At 41.8% G+C, this 23,737-nt stretch overlaps 1 protein-coding gene across 2 annotated transcripts in view; it reads left to right on the top strand.

The window, feature by feature from the left end:
* Positions 1-20,777, top strand: part of Slco5a1 (solute carrier organic anion transporter family member 5A1) — a 139,946-nt gene extending 119,169 nt beyond the window's left edge. The window contains exons 5-8 of one of the 2 annotated variants that reach the window (XM_004842069.3): positions 6,649-6,808; positions 8,619-8,860; positions 10,760-10,824; positions 13,775-20,777. In XM_004842069.3, coding sequence (XP_004842126.1) covers positions 6,649-6,808; positions 8,619-8,860; positions 10,760-10,824; positions 13,775-14,232 — 925 coding nt within the window. In that variant the 3' untranslated portion in view covers positions 14,233-20,777. The remainder of the gene's footprint in view (positions 1-6,648; positions 6,809-8,618; positions 8,861-10,759; positions 10,825-13,774) is intronic. The other variant, XM_004842068.3, reaches the window with a different exon arrangement.
* Positions 20,778-23,737: the final 2,960 nt, after the last annotated feature.

Here is a 23,737-nt window from a genome sequence, read left to right as displayed (position 1 = left end):
TCAGTTTGTGGTTTTCTGAACACCACAGTGAGGTGCTGTTTTACTCTGTGTATTTCAAACAGGCATGTGCTTTTATGCCCACACCACCTTTTTACTAATCCAGCTGTAGAGGAGTCTGTTTCTCCCAGTGCCACACTGTTTTCTAGTGTTCCAGACATCTGAGCGACAGGCACGGGGATACGTGCTGTGCATCACTGCTGCATTGGCTTTGTGGCTCTCTAATCATCCAGGACCGAGTTTCATCTTGGCCTTGCCACTATGAGCTGTGTGAGCAGAGGCAGATTATTTAGCTTTTCTGTGTGGGGTTCCTACATTTTTCAGATGTAGGTACTGATAGAATCTATATCGTTGAATTGATGGGAGGATTGGATAAAGTACATGGCAAGTTCTTTACCTTCTCTGTGCCCCAATTTCTTTTCTTTTCCTTTTTTCTTTGATAGTGCTGGGGTTTGAACCCAGTGTCTAGAGCATGCTAGCCAAGTCCTTTGCCACTGAGCTACACCTCCAGCCCTTTGTGACTCGGTTTCTTTGACCTTTGGTAAGCTTAACAATAGTACCTGTTTCTTAGGATTATAGAGAAGGTAGAATGGGATCACTTATAAATAGCAATTGATATGTGTTTAGTGATATTTTTCTCATTTGTAAAATAAAGAGAAAGAAAAAAATTGCTTGAAAACTTGCTTGAAGTCATACAGCTCAAAAGTGGCTGAGCTCTAGAATTTGAACTTGGATCCCTGTGATTCTGAGTGCCGTGTTTTTGATCATTGAACTATTCTGAAAGAAGAAAAATAACACAAAGGAAGCACAATATATTAGCTTACCTGTTCCTTAAAGTTTGTGTGAGGGGCTCCAGGTTCAGCTTCGTCGTGACTTTTCTCACCTTACAGGATTTAATGACTGATTCTGTATTGAGCACCCATAAGCCACCTAACTGCCTGGCATGGGATTGGGATGTATTAGGAGAATGAATTTTCTGGAAGACCCAATAGAGATGCTTTCTTTTCATGGAGTGAACCCAATGTGTTATTCGTGGTTCCCTTAAAGAATTCAGATTTGATAGCAACATGTGGAAATGACCTAAATGTCCAGGACAGATGAGCAGAAGCATGGGTAAAAAGCACAGGATACATATGCACACACAGATACAGTAGGACACTATTCGGCCTTAAGAAAGGAACTCTGCAGTATGCAACAACAGAGATGAACCTTGAGAATATTATGTTAAGTGGAAAAGCCAGTCACAGAAAGACACTTGCTGCCTGATTCCATTTACATGAGGTGTCTAAAGTAGTCAAATTCATAGACTCAAGGAGTAGAATGCTGGTTGCCAGCTTCTGGGGAAAGGGAAATGGGAAATTACTAATGAAGAGACATAAAGTTTTAGTCCTGCACAGTAATTAATGTCTAGAACCTAGCATTGAACCTGGAGTCAGCAGTAGAGGGTGTGCTTAGCATACAAGAGGACCCTAGGTTCAATCTCCTTACAAAAACAATTGAGTAGATGTAATATTAAGTGTTCTAACCACAGTAAAATAAAAATTAAAAAGGATACTTCAATTTTGAGAATCTGATGATTTCATTATGAAAGCTCCTAAGAATTATGGTTAATATCGTGGTTCATTTCCAACTCAAGCGGTTATACTCCCAGAACCCACAATTTCTCTGGAATTTTAATTAGGAAATGTGGTTGACCTTTCCCTGTTTGGCTGCTGAATTGTGTTTAGCACAGGTATGCCCTACTCATCTTGTGGACAAAAGAGGTGTCATTTAGTATGAAAACTGGGGCTTTAGTGTTCTTCTATAAATACATTATGCAATAAAGTTATCGTCCCTCACTCTAGCTTGTCTTCAAATAATTTCTAAAAGTTGAGTTAGATCTGATGTCCATGTACAATATTTCTAGCCAGTACTATGTCTTGATAAATCATTTAATAGTTCTAACTTTATTATCTCTCATTTATCAAGTGTCATGTCTTTGAACTTAAAGTAAAATCTATTATATCATCTTTATATCATCTTTGGGTTTTGCAGCTTCAGCTACTGGATCAGAAACTTGCCAGAGGTGATTGTTTGAGCTACCAAATGACAGGAAATGGCAATGAGCTGGACAGGGTAATCCACCAAGTCTCAGCCAGCTCCAGAATCTCAGAGTTGTGGGTTTCTTCTCTGAGTATGGGTTTGCCCCGTGGTGTTCGGAAGGTACACTGGCACAGCTGTGAATTCTCTCCTTGGCCTCCTGCTCTCACAAGGCCTTTCATCTTCCTTGATACCACCCCTGGTCTTCGTCATGCACCACACTGAGAGAGTGGATCAGCCCTCTCAGATGACCAGAATTTCCAGCCAGAGCACTCCCAATTTCCTTTACCACCCATCTCACGGAATGCTTAATCTATTTAAGTTTTTTTTTTTATTATTTTAAATCTTTTGGCGCCATTTAAAAATTTGACTTATTATAGATATTAGGAATTTTTATTATATATAATACCTATTTTAAAAGAAATTGCTGAAATTTAGAGGAAAAATGTTTGCTTGAAGAATTTTACATGTGTTTTTTTTATTATCCGGCCTACTTTTATCTATTTATTTCTTTTGGTACCGGGGATCGAACTCTGGTCCTTGTGCTTGCAAGGCAGGTGGCAGAAACACTGAGCTAAATCTCCGGCCCCTGTGCCTACTTTTATTAATAAACTTAGCTTTATAAGTTATATTTCTAGCTGAGTCTGATTCTATTTAATTTTTGGCTCAGTTCGGAGACAGAAACAAAAATTGGCTTACTTCTTTTGAAGAACATGAAGAGAAAATGAAATATGAATAAAATTTTTTCTATTGAGTTTTAAATTTTATAATTGAGATCTGAACAAATTAGCATGAAATCTGGAAAAGTACCTAATCTCTCTTTAAATATAATAAACCTTTTTATTTCAGGAGCCCCAAGGCCTGAATCTAGGTTTTTCCTCCTTGTTCTGTGTAGGAGTAAATTAAATACTTTTTCTTTTCTGACAAGAAAAACATAATGAAGGGCTTTTGTACTATTCTTGTTTGTGACTGTGTTACTGTCATCAGTTAGTACATCAGCCAGCTGTAGATAAAGAGAACACATCTGTACCTTAGCACCTGATATGTCCGAGTCACAGTGCTGGACATTGGACAAACGATTGTTCATCAAATCCTCCCAACAACTGTGTGACACAGACATTTCAATCTCTGTTTTACAAATGTAAAATCTAAGGTTCACAGTTCTTTGTGAATTCTGGAGTTGGAATTGGATCCAGGTCTTTCCAAATCTACTGCTTAGCATTGCTGAAAGCTGAGTGCTAGAAAAGTATGGGAAGAGGTTTGCATATCCTACACATTCTCTTTTGGGCCTGGTTTAATTCTTTGCATAAGAATAGATTGTAGGTGGCTGCTTTAATTAAAAGGTTGATATGCATCTGCTTGCTCTGTCCAGGTGATGGAGCGTGAGACCACTGATCGAAGTGTCACACTCTTACTGGCTGAGTGTGTTAGGGCAGTATGTACTCTCTCAAATCTTCAATTTCCTCATTGGAGCAGCAATAATAATTATAATTCTCATGAGGAATGAATGAGGTAACATGTAGAGATCTCTGTATAACCCATGGAGTAAAAATAGGGCTTTGCTAATGTTAGTTTTAAATGATAATGAAAATTATGAGGATGATAATGGTGATTATAAACCAGATGTTGCATAGCTCTATATAGCCATGGAGATTTAAATATGAAGCTAAGAACTTAAATGGAGTTGGAGGAAAAAAATACTGTAATTAAAGTTTTCTTGAGGACTGAGGTAAGTTGATAAAGATTAAGAAATCATGAGAAAGAAATTTTTTCTAGTTTATTAGTGTGAGGATTTTTTTGATGTGTGAATCATATTCCTCTAATCCATGTAACTTTAGCAGAGTATGCATGGATTCCTGCTTCCCATATCTTTTAATACAGAGAAACTTAAGGGAAGGCAGCAAGGAGGGTGAGGAACTACTTCTTGACTTATAGAAACCAGGAGAAGTGTGGTAGATGGAGAAATCCAAGTGGTTTTTAGGTCTTGGTGTAGGATGATGGGGCACAATTGCAGGTGCATGGTGTTTGTTTTGTGGGCAGCTGTGTTCTTACATACCCAGCTGTAATGGTCCAATGGCAGAAATACTTTAGAAAATGTATATTAAACAACATTCTTGTTATTTAATACCAATTTGAATAAACATTGATACTTAATTGATTGTTACCTTTTTCTCTTTCACTCTTTTTCTCTTTTTTTTTTTCATCTGCCCAAGGCTGGTTTTCTTTAGGCCTCAGTGACTGAGGACATATTAGTATACATTTCATAGTTTCCTGTTCTTTAAAATTAGTGAGTTTACTAACTAATCAGAGATCCCTTTTATCTCTCTAGCTCTATAATTCTACAATTTTTGTAGTAAGATACTATTTGTGGGGCCGGGGATTTAGCTCCGTGGTTTGGCCGCTTGCTTCGCAAGCTCAAGGTCCTGATTTCGATCGCTGGTACCAAAAAAAAATGCTATTTGTGACTCTAAGGCTAGTAGTTTAGAACATGCACTTACAAAGTGTTTGCTTGTGAGCCCCTATGCCTTGTGTGACATTAATCTCACATTGATTCGTGAGTTACCAAGAACATCTCATTTGGAAGGCTGCCTTGCCTTCCATTTGTTATACAATGGTACCCGATCCCTTTGCACTACAGTAAGTGTAGTGTATGGTAAGTAGCCCTTGTGTACTTGAGGTTCCCATCGTGGGTTCATTTCCGGCCACGGAGAGATTGCTTAGTCTTATTCAGGTTTAAACACTTGCACACTTATTAGCCTCTAATCTGTTTTCTGGAAAATTGATGATGAGCAAAGAAGATATATTCTTGTAAAAAAGATTTATTTTTAAATCAGCACAATGTAAAAGACGAACCATGTCAGCAGCTTTCTTTTTGTTCCACAATCACCTTGCCCCTAGTGACTTTTCATGAACGCCCACTTCCTTTCATTGCTATTTGTATTTGTTGCCTGAATTAATTTTCTTCAGGCTTTTCCTATTAGTTATCCTTTCTTTGTATCAGACACCATGACCTCATGAGAAAAGCACACAGAACCAAGGGTGCCCTGAGACTGTGCCCATGTTTCCTGAACTCAGGAAAGCTTTCTCCTTCAATGTGTTTTGAGCACCTGCTGATGTTTTCCTTAGGTTCCTTCCCTTAAGTGGACATGTTCTTAAAGGACGGACACTTGGAATCTGTTGCTGTTGTATAGCAACACTTTGTAGGTGAACATGTGTGGTTGGGATGAGCTGTGCTACTGGATAAGTGGTACTAACAGTCATTAAAGATAAGTCCTGGTGCATTAACAGACATTGCAAAATAGTTGTTGAATGGATGGATTATTAATGGATGGATGAATGATCTACTTTTAGCTTTGGGTAGTATTCTATGTGATGTATAAAAATGGTGGCACAACTCAGTGTGATGGCACACACCTGTGATCCCAGCACTTAGGAGGATGAGGCAGGAGGATCACTGCAAGTTTGAGGCCAGTCTGAGCTTTATAATGAGTTCAAGACCAGCCTGAACCACATGGTGAGACTCTGCCTTAAAAAAAAAAAAAGGTAGGCCTGGGATTTAGCTCAGTGGTTCTGTGGCCTGCCTCGCAAGCTAAAGGTACTGGGTTCGATTCCCAGTACCAAAAAAAATGGTGACATAGTGATGAAATCAATGGAGTCATGATTATGAATATCATGGTGTGACTTCCATTCTTCTGTGGGTGCACCCGGGTGCCTGCCAGCCTCTGTTCTTCACTGCCACTTCTTGCTTTTCTCCCCAAGCCTGTATCCTTTCTTACCTTTCTTCCTTTTTGTAACTGTTGGCTCAGTTGATTTTCTTAGACATTTCCATGTTGTACCATTTCTTTGCATCGGGCGCCATGACCTCATGGGAAAACAAAAAGCACCACATTTGATTGTGATCCCTCATCACCTTCTTATGTGCTCACAATGGTGTTATTGGTGTGGTACTGACAAGTATTTTCTCTATTTCACACTTCAAGAGATGGATAATGTTTAAAGTGAATTATTCTGATTCAATCATTACACAAGATATACATGTATTGAAGCATCATGTTATACCTCATACATTTGTAAATTATATGTTAATTAACAAGTAAACTAGGGTTAGGGGGTGTAGCTGAGTGGTAGGGTGCATGATTAACACATGTGAGGTTCTGGGTTCAATCCTGTGCCAGCAAAAATAAATAAAATTAGGCAAAATAAAATAAATTGTGGTTCAGATTTGCTAAGACATAGAGCCAAGTGCTCATGTTTTAGAGAGAAGAAGGAGGAGTTATATGGGCTTAGAGTTGTTGAGCCCAGATGTAAGACTAGGTCCATAGCATTCAAGTAGAGGGTAAAATTGGGGTGGAGCAGAGAATTTGGTAAAGAAGTATTCAATCTGAAACATCTTTCTTTATGTTTTGGTGTGAAGTTATAAAAATAACAGTGAGGGTAGCTACTTTATGGTACATAGCTTTGGTTAGTGTGAATATCTTCTCTAAAATGGACAAATCACTAAATAGCAAGAATATTCCTCTTAGCTTCATTTTTAATGTATGCTGCTCACAACTTTCTTCTTTTCTCTCTCAGACCTTCTCTGACCATGCCCCACAGGAATCTGACAGGAAGTTGCAATGTTAATTGCGGTTGTAAAATACACGAATATGAGCCTGTGTGCGGGTCCGATGGGATTACGTACTTTAACCCTTGTCTGGCTGGCTGTATTAATAGTGGCAATCTTAGCACTGGGGTGAGTATACTTCCTAAATTCCTCTTCTGTTTTTAATCCAGTATCCTATGGCAAGAATGTGCGTGAATTCATATGCAACCACCATGATTTCAGTCCCCCTTTTCAAGGACCCAGTACCTCTGACAGATGCCTAGCAGAAAGACAGTTACACAGTGCTATCATTTTTTACCAGGGCTGACAAAAAATGATGCATGTGTAGAGATTTGGTTCCATTTCAGCCCTGTTCTATTTTACTTATCGAGCCAACTCAGTGAAACTTGAGAAGGTTGGGCTCCAGCTTTTCCATTTGATCCTCTGACAGGGACCTTGTAATGGATTTGAAGGTCAGGGTGACTACAGTTGGTGCTGATAGGAGAGACTAGGAAAGCGCCTACCCTGGTAGGAGTCTGGAAAGATCAGCAGTGGCCATTTTTTCACAAACTGGAAGTTCACGTCAAGCTTTATTTAAAACTTGCAGCGTAAAGATATTTCTGTCAATTCAAGAATAGGCTATTTTGAGAATTCCCTTCCCTGAGCCGAGTTTAATTCTTTGCATAAGAATAGATTGTCTTTAATTAAAAGGTTAATATGCATCTGCTTGTTCAGTGCCGGTGACAGGTTGTGAGACCACTGTTTGAAAGTTTTAGAGATGCTGTGTTTGATTCTGAGATTGAAACTAGAGTGATAAATTGAGAATTCCTGTCGCTAATTCCCGGCACCTAATGGTCGAATTTCTGTGTGTGAGACCATCCTGGCTCAGGGTGAGAGTTCTTCCTGGGGGTTGGCCTTGTGCTCGGGGGCACAGTGCTTGTTCTTTGAACCCTCACAGAGATGGTGAAACAGGGCCCAGCCTCACACCTGTTCGAGCTGCTGCTCTCAGAGGGCCTCAGCTCAGTCAGTTTCCATTCAGCCATAAGCAATGGCCTAGGCCATGACAGTGCATCAGCTACCACAGCTTTGGCTAACTTGTTTTGATATTGTGGAGGTGATGCCAAATAAAGTTTCATTTTTCACTTTTGCATTTGTTTTCAGTGGGAATTTTGGTAGTTAACTGAAAAGATTTGGTGTCTTTTGCTCTTCTGTATCATCAGTCCCTTCAGACAACACTTGGTAGAGCAGTAGTGAGTCATGGATAATTTGTTGGAAAAAGCGAACAAGTGGTTTGGGGCTCAGCAGCGTTTCCAGACAGCTGCACTGAATAGTGTTCGCGAGTAGCACAGGGCAGCGGCCACACTTACATTACATCCATGGGGTGGGGTCATTATGCATCTGTAGGGCAGAGGCCACCAGGTAATAACAATGGCAGTGAAGCTGGAGCAGCCAATGGTACTGAAGCCATCCATCATGCTTGCGTTCTGATTTGTTTACTAGACATTAACTTTAAGACCTACTGTGTGTGCAGGGTGGTGTTAGTACTTTGGAGAGTAGGATTGAGCCAAGTACTTGGAAAGCGGGATTGTGCAGAGTACTGTGGTGAACACAGAAAACTCAGAGGGGAGTTCATGTTGCTGAGGACTGAACTGGCCAGCCCAAGAGTTCTGTGGAGATCAAAGCATAATACATTTATGACCCCAAATGAGCATACGGTAGGTGAATACTATAGAAGTACTGAGTGCTCCTCAGAAAAATTGCAGTTTAAACCATTTTGACCAGCAGATTTTGGTACTGTGGGACACACACTTTGACCCTTTCCTGTCATTAGTGAGGGTGAAGTGTTTAGTAAAATTTTTGCATTTAAAATACTACAATTATTTTAGAGCATCTTTAATTTCTCTTGGTATTCCTGTGCCACATTTTGCTTTCGATTGGCTGTACTTATTTTGCCACTTAGATTCGGAATTATACCGAATGCACCTGCGTCCAGAGCCGACAAGTGATCACTCCCCCAACCGTGGGACAGCGCAGCCAGCTCCGCGTGGTTATAGTCAAGACGTATCTCAATGAAAATGGCTATGCCGTGTCGGGGAAGTGCAAACGGACCTGCAATACGCTCATCCCCTTCTTAGTGTTTCTGTTCATAGTCACCTTCATCACAGCGTGCGCCCAGCCATCAGCCATCATAGTCACGCTCAGGTGAGATCAGCAGTGGCTTCTGGGAAGTGATGGTATGAGCAGCGTCAGGAAGGGAAGGGTCAGGAAGGGAAGGGACGACTGTGACTTTTCATGTTGTAGAACTTTCTTCGGTTGGGTTCTGGTCCTGTTGTTCAGTGAAACATCATTTGGGTCCTTTCTGTTCCTGAAGTCTGTGCCCAACAAGGTTGGTCTTTAGGAGTTGGAGACCATCTCTGTGTGAGCTCTGAGAAGCTGGAGCCCAGAGGAGGGCAGGAAGTAATTTGGCCAAGTTGCTGGATCATGCACACTGCAGAAGCCATTATCTCCAGCCTCGAGGATGGCTAGTACCGAGCCTCCAGGATCTGTGACTATTTATGCTGTGCCCTCGTTTCATGGTGCTGCATTCATTCATTTTACTCTCGTCTAAAATTTTGGAGCTGGATCAAGAGAAAGGCAGACTGGGAAATGTGATTTTTTTTTTTTTTTTTTTTTTTTACTTACTCAGGCTGTGCTTTCTTTGCTGTATTATATTAACCTGTTTGGGTTTCTTATTCATGGAAGGACATGGCAGCTCCTTTTGTTCTATTAAAGATGTCAGTGCTGGGCCGGGGATTTAGCTCAGTAGTGCCACTGCCTGCCTCACAAGTGCAAGGTCCTGAGTTCGATTCCTGGTACCAAAAAAAAAAGATGTCATTGCTGCCATATTCAGATCACTGTGCTGGTGTTTGCAGCAAAGGTTTCAGGGGCAGTGGTAAAGCCCATCAGCTTATACAACATGGCCTTAGGGACCAGGGTTTGTGCAGTGAGGGTGTGAGGAAGTGAGTGAGCCTTACTTCTCTCTGGCTCCTTGAAACCTCACAGTGATGGCGCCTGGCAGGAAGCATGTGACGACTGTGTACAATCGGGCAGATTGCTGGGAAACATGAAGGATTTGGGGGGAAAGACAACAAGGGTAGGGGTCCTTGGAAATTTTCCACTGTATACCAAGAGCTCTAGGATAAGGCACTTCATTGTTTTGTTTGTCTTGGGTGGGGTGTCGTTAGGTTGCCCAGGCCAGCCTCAAATCCCTGGGCTCAGTGATCCTCCCCCTTGGCCTCCCAAGTAGCTGGGCTACAGGTACACACGGCTGTGCCCTGCTCACCACTTAAGAAGCTGTGCAAACCATTAATAATTTTACTCACTTAATAACCTAGTGCTTTACACTTTGGTTCTATGAGAGATGCTAAATAATCCACAGAAGGGCCACTCACTTTATAGTGTTCAGATATGGCAAGTGACTTCTAACCCCAAATCTCAGAAAAGGAGTCCTGTAATCTCTGCTAATTGAAAAATCAATAGGCTCCAATCTTTCTGCCATATAGGAATTACTTCAGTCATAAATATTAGGAAAAGGAAAAATGTGGTTGGGAGGAGTTTATTCTTTCTGTGACTTTTGACTTGATTTTTTAAATACAGTTTGTGGATATATGCTTTGTTTTTGTTTTTACCTTTTTCGACCTATAGGAATTATGGGAGTGATTTCCATGGACACATCTACCTTTCTGGAAAGTTCAGGCAAATAGAGAAAGAGAATGCACTTTTTAAGACAAAATGTTATGAATTATTAGAAACAGATTTTGAAGACCCAATTAAAGCTGCTTCTGCCTCTCCAACAAAGAGCCTTTGACCTTCCACTAGTATTTACATAGAAGCAATTAGAATACATTGAATTGTTTTTGGTATCTTCACCAAGGAGATCTCTATTTTGTGATTTAGCCATTCCCAACCTCGTTTGGCTGATGTTAGTAAATTCTAGTGAATTAAATATTATGGCACTGTGTCCCTTTAGTCACAGGCTCTGCATAAAGCAAGCTCAAGTTGGCATCTGTTTTCTCAGGGCTGTATGTAATAAAAACCCGTCTTTCTTTCCCCGCGTTGTAGGTCTGTGGAAGATGAAGAGAGACCTTTTGCGCTGGGGATGCAGTTTGTCTTGCTGCGAACACTTGGTAGGTACCCAAATTTCCAAGCGTGCCTTTTGGTTCCTCTTTGCAGCTGGCAAGTGCTCATTGTCCTTTAAAAATGGCACTCAAGTCATTTGTTACCAGTCATAGCTAGGAATTTATAGGTTTGGGGAGAGGGCACACTTCCTTATTTTCAGATTTGAGCTCAAAGCTGACAAGTTCCTTTGTTGAAGCAGAAAAACAAAACCGACTTTGAATTAGTTTCCTTTTGACTGTGAACATAAACTTGGGCAACATCCTCTAGAGTAAGAAATATGAAATCAAGAAATTTGTAATGAGTTTGTTATCCTGGCATTTTGATCACTTTATGCCTTCTTAATATGAAAGCAAGAGGAATGTGAAACTTTCAATTTCTTCTTTTTTTTTTTTGGTACTGGGGATTGAACTCGGGTCCTTGCGCTTGCACAGCAGGTGGTGAAACCACTGAGCTAAATCCCCGGCCCCAATTTCTTACTTCTTTATAGCAATTTTACTAGACTGAGCAAAGAGTACAAGTATCAAGTTTTCTGAGGAAAACAAAATTCTAAAAACAAAAATGTGATGTGCAGAGCTACCCTGCAGGTTTTGCTCATCAATAAGAAAAGCTCATTAGTGCTATGTCACTGTGAATGGATTGCATGAACAAGAATTTGTACAAACATGTGTCACCCCCCGAAGGCTTGGGCCAATGAATGGGAAGAACATGTGAAGTGGCCTATTGCTTAGATCAATTTCAATGTATTCAATTGACTTCCTCATCACCAAGCTTATTTTTTTTTTTTTTGGTACCGGGGATCAAACTTGGGTCCTTGTGCTTGCGCAGCAGTCAGCGAAACCACTGAGCTAAATCCCCGGCCCTACCAAGCTTATTTTTTCTTTCTCAAGTGGCAGCTTGTCATTTTTTTCAGCTGCTGTTTTCTGCCCAGTAATCAGTACAATTGTTCATAGAATGAAAAAATAGTTTTTTGATTCAAATTGTAGTTTTTTTGGGGGGTTTTGGGGATCGAACTCAGAACCTTGCACTTGTGAGGCAGGTGTGTGCTACTGAGCTAACTCCCGGCCCATCAAATTTTAGTTTTTGAAGGGTGAAACATTTTTAAATGGCATCATCCTGACCTTTGAAGCATTATTCCTCTCTGGAATTCTCAGTTTGTCTGTCATTTGTGGTTGCTGGCTCAATTCATGAATGAGCATTTTCCAGTAAGCCCCAGGTGGACAATGATTCTAGTTCTAATGTGTGGCTTGTTTTTCTGATACCAATAAGACAAGAAGGTACTGTTTTAAAATGTGTGTTGGTTAAAACAAATTCTGACACACATAGGTAGTTAAAACTAGAAAGTGTTATTTTCAAAGAAGAAATCGATTCACCAAAGGGATGGGTGGATAGGAGAAGAAAAAAAATAATTCTTTTTTGCTCTGCCCCTCTTTGATGTCATGGAGCGGGTTATTTGGTTTGCTTTTAGAAGGAAAGTTAAGTCAACAGATGTATGCTGAGCTCCGGGAATAAGGGAGGGAGAGCATACCAGCCATTTATTACGTAGTTTAAACTTATCTTAATTTCTGTTGATTGTGAAACATGCAGTGAGGCTAACCAGCCAATTTCATTTCCTTAAAATTTCAAAGCAAGAGAATTTTCAGTACTTACATAGCTTTAAATTTTAATTGTAGCGATAGATCTCATTTTCATGAAATACAGCTTATGCATCACAGCTTTCTGCTCTGTTAACCTGCCCATCCTCTCTCCCTTGTTCCCCCTCTCTTTTCTTCTTCCCTTCCTCCCCTCTTCCTTTCCACCCATCACACTTTTGCTGAGCATGCTTGAGGTATCCTGATAGGTTCTTGGGCTGGGAAGCCTAAAAGGCATGCATTGAGGTTCTGCTGAAAGACAAGTGCTGGAAAGTCCTCAACTTTGCCCTAAGAAGAACTTGATGTTAGAAGCGAAAATCACTCTTCAGAATGATCCAGCAGTTTGCACTTCAGTTTTCCTTCAAGCATTCTTCTAGTGCCAGCTCTCCCATGCAAGTCAATGGCCCTGCCGTTGGGGAGCTTATAGGGTGTCAACTTGGCAAACAGTTTAAATTAATACTATGTGATAGTTAACAGCATGGAGGTGTACACAAAACGCAGTGGGAATTGAGTGCTTCTGCATGAGAGGACTTTAAAGGAGGGGTAGGTATTTGCAGGTGAGGCTGTGGACACATTTTGGCAAGGGGAGTAGCCAGCGATGAGGCATTCCTACCAGGCAGACGTTCCTGTGGGATTCAAGAGCTGTCCTGAGCATGGCCCAGACAACAAAGCTGTGCTGTGTTGTAAGCTTCCAAGATGGATTTTATGCCATAGTTACTTCCATGACCCGAGTGCCTTTGTGAACTCGCCTTTTGATGTGGTGTGTGGCTTAGGGGAGCCAGCTCCTCCCTCCTCCTCCTCCTCCTGCATCCAAGGACTGGGACTCAACCCACAAAAACTGGCTGTTACTGAACTTTGGTAGGCAATAAAGGCGTCTAGTATAGCTTCTTAAGTATTTAGTGACAAAATCTACCTTTACTTTAAGGAGATTCTCTAACTGCATTTTTGGTAGATAGACATTTTTTCCAGCTTTATTGAGGTATAATTGACAAAACGAACCCAAAGTGTATAATGTGATGATTTGTCACGCATATACAAGTGATAGACAGTTTTATGATCCTAAAAGTCAGTAACGTTCTGAATTGCAAATTAGAAGATTTTAAGTATTTACTATTTAGTGAATGTTTTTATAATAAATTGTGATAAAGTGATATATTTTTTAAAAAATCAAGTGACACAAGAAAATAACTCCCATCAGTTGTTTGTGGAGCAATCTCCTTTGCTAATTTGAAATCTGTGTTCTCTTGTAAGACCTTTGCTAATTTGAAATCTGTTTTCTCTTGTAAGATGTGCTAAATCTTTCTATTTCCCTCTCTCTCTGCCTCCCCAGCATACATTCCAACTCCAATTTACTTTGGAGCAGTTATTGACACCACCTGCATGCTCTGGCAGCAGGACTGCGGGGTGCAGGGCTCTTGCTGGGAGTACAACGTGACATCATTTCGCTTTGTCTACTTTGGTTTGGCGGCCGGCCTCAAGTTTGTTGGCTTTATTTTTATTTTCCTGGCCTGGTACTCCATAAAATACAAGGAGGATGAAGTGCAGAGGCAGAGGGGACGAGAGCTCCCCCTGAGCACAGTGAGCGAGCTCGTGCGCCAGCCCAGCGGGGCCGAGAAGTATGCCCGGACTACCTCGTGCCCAACCTTCAGCACCCAGGGGGGGTTCCCCGAAGAGACTGGCTTGCAGAAAGGGATCACTTCTGCAGCACAGACCTACCCGGGCCCCTTCCCAGAAGCAATAAGGTCCTCTGCAGAGCCGGGGCCGGCAGAGGGCCCTGCTGCCGTGTAGCCCGCCTCCTGAAGCTGGAAAACCACTTGTTTTGTTGGTTGAGTTGCTTGAGAAACACCTGTGCCTTCTTTTCTTTCTTTTTTAACCTCTACAGACACAATCCTCAATCCAACAAAACTCAGTATACACAGCCGATACTGACTGAGGGCTGGATACCTCAATAGGACTGGAGCCTTTCCCTCTCCTCCAGAAGGAGGAGGTTAGGTAGATTTGTTACCACTTCTGCTATGTTAGTTTACTGCTCATGCTGCAGTACCGGGTAAGGCTGAGGTCCATGGTTAACACAACCATGGAAAGGGCAACGGCCGTGCATATCATTAGTATACACTCCAAACCAAGGTGAGCTTCACCGTGACTTTGCATTTGCAAATCCAAGTTTTTAGATTTGAACACCTACTGTGAGCTCTGCTACAAAGCACAAATGAATTTGCCTCAACTATGCAATTTGATTGGAAAAATGTAAGTGCAGCATGTTACCTTTGCTTTCAGAGAATAAAGCAGATTTGTTTTTGAAAAGAGGAAGCTGGACATTCCCTAAAGTACTGTTAATAGCATTTTAAGCCATAGCAGAGTTATCAATCAGGTAGAATTTTTCAAATACTTCAAAGGAACCATACACATAGCGTGATGAAAGGAATGGCTATATCATTTCATAAGGCATTCTCTTTAAGTCTGGCTGCTCCGTCATAAGAGGCTGCTGAACCATAAATCTGATAGTTTGAACATAAACTTCAGTATTTCATCAGGGGTTTCAAACCTAGTGTGCTAAACAATATGTCTAGAAACTGTAATTTGAGATGCATAACATGGAAACGGATAGCTTTCTCCTCCAAGGAATGGCTGTCAAAATTCCTTTGGCTCATAGGGGCCCACATAAGAGCAATTAAGAATTACAACTATGACATTCAAAGCAGTTGAAAAAGCAATTCCAGAGGTAATATTGAGTCCCACTGCAGCATTTTATTTATAACTTTAAAGCACTGGAAATCCTGTATTCTTTTTTTCTTTCTCTCTCTGTCTCTCTGTCTGTCTCTCTGTCCCTCCTCCTCCTCCTCCTCTTCTTCCTCCTCTGCCTTCTCCTCTTCCTCCTCCTTTTTGGTACAGAAAATTGCTGTGGCTGTTCCTGAAAATGAGTAATTAAATCAGGAAAGCTTTCCTTGGGGTAGAAAATCATTTTGAATCCAGAAGGGAGACCTGTGAGCCAGATCCAGAGTAAGATCCTTAGTAGAGAAAGTTATTTAACCCAGTCTATCAATTAAATCACACTTTATCAGACACAATCATTTCATATCTTAGCCTCTTTGATTCCCTTTCTGTATCCTTCCCACAGCAATTCTGAGACAGGACTTTTCTGTCCCTAAACCCCCTGTGGGTTCGTTACCTGCCATTCCTCACAGAATCTCCCAGCATATCACTTTGACTGAGATACTGTGCAGGATGCTTTCTACCTGGTTCTTAAGGTAGACACCTCCTACAGCACTGATGGACCAGCACAAGGTCACTCAAGGGTCCCAGTGCCAGCCGAGTTGTGGGCTATTTCTACCAAGGAGCCTATACTCACCTGTGTCCAAGTTGAGACATGGTTTATGAGTTTTCACGAGACAGAGGTGATGACAGACTCTCCCACCATTCGGGCTTTTTGGTTTCTCTCCTTGCTTGGTCACACAGATAAAATTTTTGTGAATTCCCAAGTACAGTGTTGTTTTCCTCTCCACCTAGGAATGAGATTGGTCAAATGGTTTTCTTGGTTGTGCTGAGCTTATGGAGAGGGTAATCACTCCAAGGGGTGAAGCTCATGGCTCAGGTGACAGGCACTTGCCCTTGGCTCCTAGGCTTCACTCCCAGGGAATCGAGCAGACTTGCTTGGCTGTGATTGAAGTTGTGCTGATAGCTGTCAAACTTTGGCCAGTGTGGGCACATTGAAGATTTTCAGGAAACACTGCTGATTAACCCAGTGTCTACTCTGGGGATTCAGTGTTCCTCTTCACCCTCTCTGGATGACGTTGATCCTTTAGAAGGGGAAATATCTTTTAGTGCTGGAGCTAAAGTTGTGTAGGCAGAGGAGGAGTGATCATTTCTTAACTTTTCTCTGATGATTATAATACTTCAATGAGCAACTTTGGGGAGGATTGGCAGTGCTTTTTGGTGCTATGATTGTTGAAGTCACAAGAGGAAATTATAGAGACTCCAACCTTTCTCTTCCTTGAGCAGTTATCCCGCTTAGCAATCATTGACTGAGCATCAATTTACTGCTTACCATCTCCTCCTACTCCATGAAACCTCGGGGTGACTGGGTTAGAAACTGGCCTACCATGTTCCCCACAGTGTTAGTACTGTCCTTCCTATACTTGTTAATTACAGGTGTACCATTAGTGTGTTGTTGGTGATGTCAAATAAGTAGTAAAAATCATGAAGAAATGAAGTTTTGGAATATGTACCAATTAAGAATTGCTCCCAAAATGGTTTAGGCTGCAGTAGTATCACTGGAATATCAGCTAGCCAACTAAGTGACTATTTTGAGGATGGTGGTATTTAATTGTATATGTAAGATCTTATGTGTTTATTTATAAATTGGTTATGATATATTATAGTCATGACTCCCATAGACATTTTAACTGTCACTCTCTATGCATTTAGGCTTTAAATTCCTTGTTTTGGCAAAAGGTCATCTTGTTCCTTTATCGATTCTGTAAATTAATGTGTTATTTGGCTCTAATACATAAATATACTATCCTTGAGTCCAGCTTATTAATTTGGAACCTCACAGGGTATGGGGTGGGTAGTTGGGAGCACATTCTTTTGGTTGTCTTGGTCCTAGTGAGCAGTCAGGCTGGGCATGGTGACTCATGCCTATAATCCCAGGGCTGTGGAAGGCTGGGGTAGGAGGATTGTGAGTTCTAGCCCAGTCTGGGCAACTTAGCTACTTTATGAGACTTTGTCTTAAAATAGTCTGGAGATGTAGCTCAGTACAAAGGCCCCAGGTTCAATCCCAAGAAGAGAGAGAGAGAGAGAGAGAGAGAGAGATATCAAAAGTCATTCAGAATCATGGTGTCAAAATGTTGGGGGTGAAGAAAAAGGCGGATCAGAGAGGAAACTAACTAGTGGCCCTTGAGGAGCATTTTGCAAATACTTACTACATATTATTTATTTTAATCCTCTTGACTTGCAATATGGTGGTGTTTTGTTTTGGTTTTGGTTTTGGTGGTGCTAGGGATTGAACCTAGGTACTTGCATGTGCTAAGCATGTGCTCTGTCACTGCAACTGCACCCCAGCCCTCTGGCTTATTTTCCTTCCCTTCCTCTCTTCCTTTTTTTCTTTTCTCCTTCTCTGTCTGTCTCTCTGTCTCTCTCCAGATACAAACCTGAGCCTCAGAGAAGTAAAGGCACTTATTCAGGATCATACAGAGTGACAAAGTCAGGGTGGAGATGTGGGTTTCTCTGGCTTCATTTTCACTTCTTATATTAAATAATGCAGATCATGGTTTTTGGTTAACAGAGGCATAATGTAATTATAAAATAGTGAGGTTAATGCATTTCATTTTTTGATGCATTACTGTTTCTGAAGACTAGAGATATTATTTCCTTGTATAAATAGAAAAAAACTGTAGAAAGTATCAGCATTTAATGTTTAATTAGATTTTTATAGTAAATTTCATTTATTTAGCGAAGTGTAATATTAAAAATGTAACATACCTCAAATATTTACTTATAGTTTATATTTAATATAGAACAAATCCAATTTTGGTGTTAATGTCAGCAAAGCTTCTGAAATGAAACGTATGGAAACATGGTAGTTCAGATTTGTTGAATCTGAGCTTTGGGGATTTCAGGTCTTTTCTTTTTTTTTCCTTTCAGAATGTTAATATTTCCCTTAGTTTGGGGGCAGATGTGAGTTTTAAGATTCCCCATAAAGACTTACAGTGAACAGACACAAGATACATAGCGAGCCACTGGCCCTGATGGTTGCCTTGAGGAGTAGGACAGCAGGGTGCACGTGGGAGAGCAGACCTCAGAGAAGTGACCCCAGGGGTGGCTTGGGGAGGTCATGGCATCCTGTGTGTTCACCAGTCACCCAGAAAATTCCTCGGCCCACAATCCAGCTTGCATTCTTTGGTGGATTTGGTGCCAGGAAGTACCTTGTTTTTGTTTTTGGGGGTTTTGGGAGCCTTTTCTGCAGAAACACCATGTGCACCAAGGAGAAGTTTGGAAAGACCGAAGTGTATGTGGGAATTTTCCAATGCACCAAGGAGCAGCAGGATGGTGCTCGGGCCTGAAACACCATAGGTGAAGCAGAACGTGAATGTGACTGTCAGACACAGGTGCACACTGAGGTACCAAGACACTGTATTGACTCCAGAATGGCCTAGGCTGCAGCCTGGCCAGTTTTCTGTTTTATGGACACATAGGGAGCCTCTACACACCTGGCGTTTCCTTCTCCATAAGGGAGCCTGTGGCTGGCAGGCGAAGTTCATTGCCATGTGCACTCTATCTTTTCTGTCTTTTCTCTCTTCTTCATTTTCCAAGATGCTGCTGATGTGTCTGTCCCGGACTTCGTGTTGCACTGGAATCAGATCTGTGTGTGTTTAAAGAGGGTTCATTGTAAGCGCTTCATTTTTACTCAGCCCTAGGGAGGGGTCCAAGGTGATGGAAACCCTCCTTAGCTGTTTGCTTTTGCAACATTAAAAATATGCCTTGGTGCTAAAAGTATTCAATGATGCATGTTCACTACTGAATTCACAGTATTTCACTGATAAGGGGCTATATGTGCTTTGCATTTTAGAATTCTGGAACATTTCCCAGAAGACAGGCACCCATCACTCTTTATTTCAACTGTTAAAGAGTGCCCGAGGGAGTTTTTCTGTAGATAACTCAAGTGCTTTTGGTATTTAGTTTAGCAAGAAGGATCATATGTTAAGAATAATTTGAGAGAGAGGTAGAGCCATTTCACATTATTTTTCTGCAAAAAGTGTACACCCATATGAGGTGTTTTTAGCAGTGAGGTTTTAAAGGTATTGTCTTTTTCTGGTAGTCTACTATATAGGTCAGAATTTAAAGAGAAAATGTCACTGAAAACTAATTTCAAGGACGTATTAAACCAAAGGGGGAACAAAAGCAGCTTAAAGTTTGTATGTAGAATTGGAAAATAGAAATAATTGGTAAGATTTGGCATTGGGTATTTTTCTTAAAATAGATGTACCTCTACCCCAGGCCCCCAAATATTACTGTGGAAGCATGAAGTCGGACGGCCAGCCTCTAACATTTTAGCTTAAGGAAATGGAATAAAGAAACTGGCATTAGAGTCTCCGTGGAGTGTGTGTTCAGTGTGCGTGTGTTTTTCTGTGTAGAGGTGTGCTTGTGAAGAAGGGCTGTTTTGAGTTTTTACGTAAAGGAGTTTGATTTTGTGATTTTAAGATGAATATTTATTCAGAGACCTGTTAGGGTTAATTTAAAAGATGTATGACTTCCTTGTATTCAATGAAATTGATTGTCAATGTACTGATAAACCTTGGTTTACAATATCTTGAATACTTGATCATTGAATATTAAGGAAAAAAAATAGAAAAAATGAATAAAGTGTGTGGCATTGAAATTAGTTTGTCTCGATTTTTATTGTTTGGAGAGAAGAAGTGTGTGATTTCCCACTTCTTCCTCAAAATTAACTCCTTACCTAACTGATAACTTTGTCTTGAAGCAGAATGTTCAATGGTAAGCTGGTAGGATTATAGTTTTCAGAGCCAATTATAGCACTTACTTAATTGTCACCAAAAAAAGTAATTTCAAGTTGTTCATTATTTATTAAAATTCAGGACAGACTTTCATCCTGGAGAACTGTGTGCCTTGAATATGTTTGTTAGGTTATGCTTGAATAACCTAACCCCCAAATCTCTGGCTTCAAAGCACACGGTCTACTCTCCTTCACAGTGCATGTCCATTGGGGTTCTCTTCCACAATTTCCCAGGGACCCAGCAGCACTGTCTGGAGCCTTCAGAGCCACTTTTGGTTGCTGAGGGAAGGAAAGGTAGAGTCAGAAAGTGGCAGAACTCATCACTTCTGCTCCCATTTCATTGGCCTGCACTAGTGTCATGGTTTGCCTAACTGCCTGGGGTCCTGAAAATAAAGGTCCTGGAACAAGTGGTGTGTGGTTGATTGTGATGGGTTAAGAATGATTTCCAAAGGAGTACAACTCATTATTCGAAAAGTTGGTAAATAAAGGGAAAATCTTCAGTACACACACAGACACACACACACACACACACACACAAATGATTCCCAAAGGCAATAAATGAGTTGGTCAACAAGTGAATTGAAAGCCTTTCTTCTGAATCTGTTGGGTGACAGGAAAATTATTGGTTGCTGAAATGGCCCAGAAGCCAGTGCTCTGAGACAGGAGCAAGAATTTGGGCTTAGGCTCCACTTGGGGAGAAAAAGCATTAAATTTTTTAAAAAGTATATGTGTATGTATTTATACATACAGATGTATATATGTATGGATATGTATGTAAGTATGTATACATATATGTGTGGGTATACACATCTATAAGGGTCAGTAAGACATTTTAATACATGTATACAATGTAATGATCAGATTAGAGTAATTGGCTTATCCATCACCTCAAACACTTATCATTTCTTTGTGTTGAGAACATTCAAAATCCTCTCTACTAGTTTTTTGAAACATACAATTACATGTCTACAGTAGTTACCCTACTGTGCTGTAGAGCATTAGAAGTTATTCCTCCTGCTTAGCACGGTGAGGTTCTGGGTTCAATCCCCAGTGTGGACGGGGTATGTGTAGGATCCAACAAAAGGAAAGGATTCCTCCTCTCCAATGGCACCCTGCTCCCATTCCTGTCCTCTCTCCATCCCGCCCTCCCTCAAAACCCTATTCCACTATTCCACTCTACTGTTACGAGATCAACTTTTTCAGTGTTCTCATATAATAGAGAACATGTGATATTTGTCTTTCTGTGCCCGATTTATTTCGCTTAGCAAAATGTCCCACATTCCCTTCAAAGCACTGGATTTGGATGTCTCCGCTGACAGCAGTGTTTTCTAAATACACTGGCACCTCATACTTTTGGGTGAGAGGTGGAAGGAGGTAAAAGAGACGTGGAAATAACAGCATGCCTCCCAGGCTGGAGTACAGAGGGGTTATATTTAGAGTAGACCTTCAGTACTTCACAGCTGAAAGCAGGGCAGTGGATTTCCGTGTCTCATTCTTTTACCCCATCACACACAGAAAGCAGAGGGTCAGAGTGGCCCAAAGTGCATGAGTGTGTGTGTGTCTCTCCGTGTGTGTGTGTGTGTGTGTGTGTGTGTGTGTGCTTCTGTGCTGAACTTCTGGTAAACCCCTACTTTCCCCCTGGCTTTCTGTATTCATCAAAGGAGCTATTTACACAAAGTAGGTGGTAAGCCTTGGTCAGTCTGCTCAATTATGTGTACATAATTTAGGCAGAAGGATTTCTCAGGAACTTAAGTTTTCTACCTTTTGGGGTGTAGACAGACATTTTGCTTCGGGGTTTTTGGACACAGGCACATTAGAATGTGTTTCACTTTGAGAATTGAACGGTGAGGAAAGGCCATGGTTATCGTCTTCCCTGCTTTAGCCCCAGACTTTGTTCAACCTATGTTTTAAGAGCTGTTAAAAAACATCTAGTTTTCTTTCTTCTTTTAAAAATCGCCAGCTGGACAGAGATGGCCTCTGTGGCTGCAGTGTATTGGAGCCAAAAAACATTTTTAATTGCACAAAGTCATTGGAAAGCAAGGAGATCAATATTCAGTGCTCACTTTTGAATTTAAATGTCAAAGTTTGATGCAGTTCCCACTCGTAATACCAACATAAATCAGTAGGAATCTAAAACTGTTCTTTGGTCTGCCGGAATGGCTAAGATCCTAGGCACTGCAGAAGGAGCAAGCCTGCCATGGATCAAGTTGTTCTAGTCAAAAGGCAATACTCGGAGCCAAAAGGCAATACTCAAGAGCGCTGGTTCTTCAGAAATCAATGTAAGCGGTCGCTTTCCGCGGGCCCGTGCTGGCTCCAAGCAAAGATGGATTTAGTTTCACTAGAGTGCCACCTAGCGGTCATTGTGGAGAACACATGCTCTGCTAACTTTCCTGGCCTTGACCGGAATGGGGGTACTCAGCGTGGATACATATTTGTGTGGCAAGGGTCATGGCCTCTATTCGCTTACTGAAACCTACCCAAGGTTGGATTGGTTCCTCTTAAGCTCTGCGTCTCTGCCCTGTTGGGTTTGGGAAGTGGAGGGACGTGGGGGAAGAGGAACGGGGAGAGAATACAGATTCTAGACCCCATATCGTGTGCGTGTGTGAGGGGTACAGCGGGTGAGGGTGCCGAAAATTCGGAAAGAGGGCGATGCGTTTGCTCACCGCTTCCATATTCCAGCCAAGAGCGAGGCAACGCGCAGCACAAAAGACTCCAACATGTGTAGGTCCCTTAGTCTCCCACATTTGTGATTCCCCATGCGAGGGGGCAGGAGCGCCCTAATAACAGCAGGGAGAGTCTGATTTCTGAAAGTCCTTCCCTCTGCTGGCTCCATCCAGCGGCGCGCCGCGCTGGCAAAGCCCTCCCCAAGCGTGGCCTCTGCAGAGGCAGCCCTGGGGCCTAGAAGCCCATCACCCCATTATTTCTGGGTCAAAAAAGGAGAGAGAGGTGGTGAGTGTGGCCAGTTGTTCTCATTCCAGGCCCCGGACTTGGTACATTAGTTTTCTTACTTGGTAAGGAGTGTAAAATAGGAGCGAGATTATGAGATTATGTCCGGGGTGGTAGAGTCCAGGACAGCTTAGCTGAAAAGATAAAATTTGAAACAATACGAGCACTAAAGGGTGGATGGGATTTCTAGAGGCTGAGATGGGACAGGAGGGGACAGATAAACAGGAAGGATGGAAAGGAGCCGGGAAGGCGGTGTGAATTCGGGAGAGGAGGCGTTGACAGGTAAGGCGGTGGAGACAGGGTCTGGGTGGGAGAGGGGCACGAGAGAGTCCAGCAGGAGGACCTGCGCGGTGGCAGCGAGGGCCGGCTCATCTGGCAATGAGTGTGGCAATTGCGGCAAGGTGGCAGAGGTCAGAGATGGGCCCAGAGCAGATGGGGGCTTCGATCACCCTGGACATCAATTATTGACCAAAGATGTGTTTTCTATTAAAATCAGTTTTGGAAATATCAAACAGAATTGGGCTACGTTGGGGAAGCTAAGAATCTTCGGTGAGACCTAAAAATAATAATTTTTCAATCTTTTAAATCTGGGTTGGGCACCATGGTGAATGAGCGAAATCCCAGGCTGCTTGGGGGGCTGAGGCAGAAGGAGCAAAGTTCAAGGGCAGGCAGGACAACTTAGCCCAACATGGTCTCCAAAACAAGCAACGACAAAGCAGGGGCAGTGTTTCCCTAGCATGTGGGAGGCCTGGGCTTTAATGCCCACTTGAAACACACAAGTTAAATTTAGAACAGCAACATGTTCAGGTGTGTTGGCTTGGGGTGGGGGTGGGG

Source organism: Heterocephalus glaber, unplaced genomic scaffold, assembly GCF_053883595.1.
Source record: "Heterocephalus glaber isolate CG9 unplaced genomic scaffold, H.glaber_assembly_v1.0 deba00001553, whole genome shotgun sequence".
Classification (NCBI taxonomy): domain Eukaryota; kingdom Metazoa; phylum Chordata; class Mammalia; order Rodentia; family Bathyergidae; genus Heterocephalus; species Heterocephalus glaber.
This window is presented reverse-complemented; position numbering and strand designations above follow the sequence as displayed.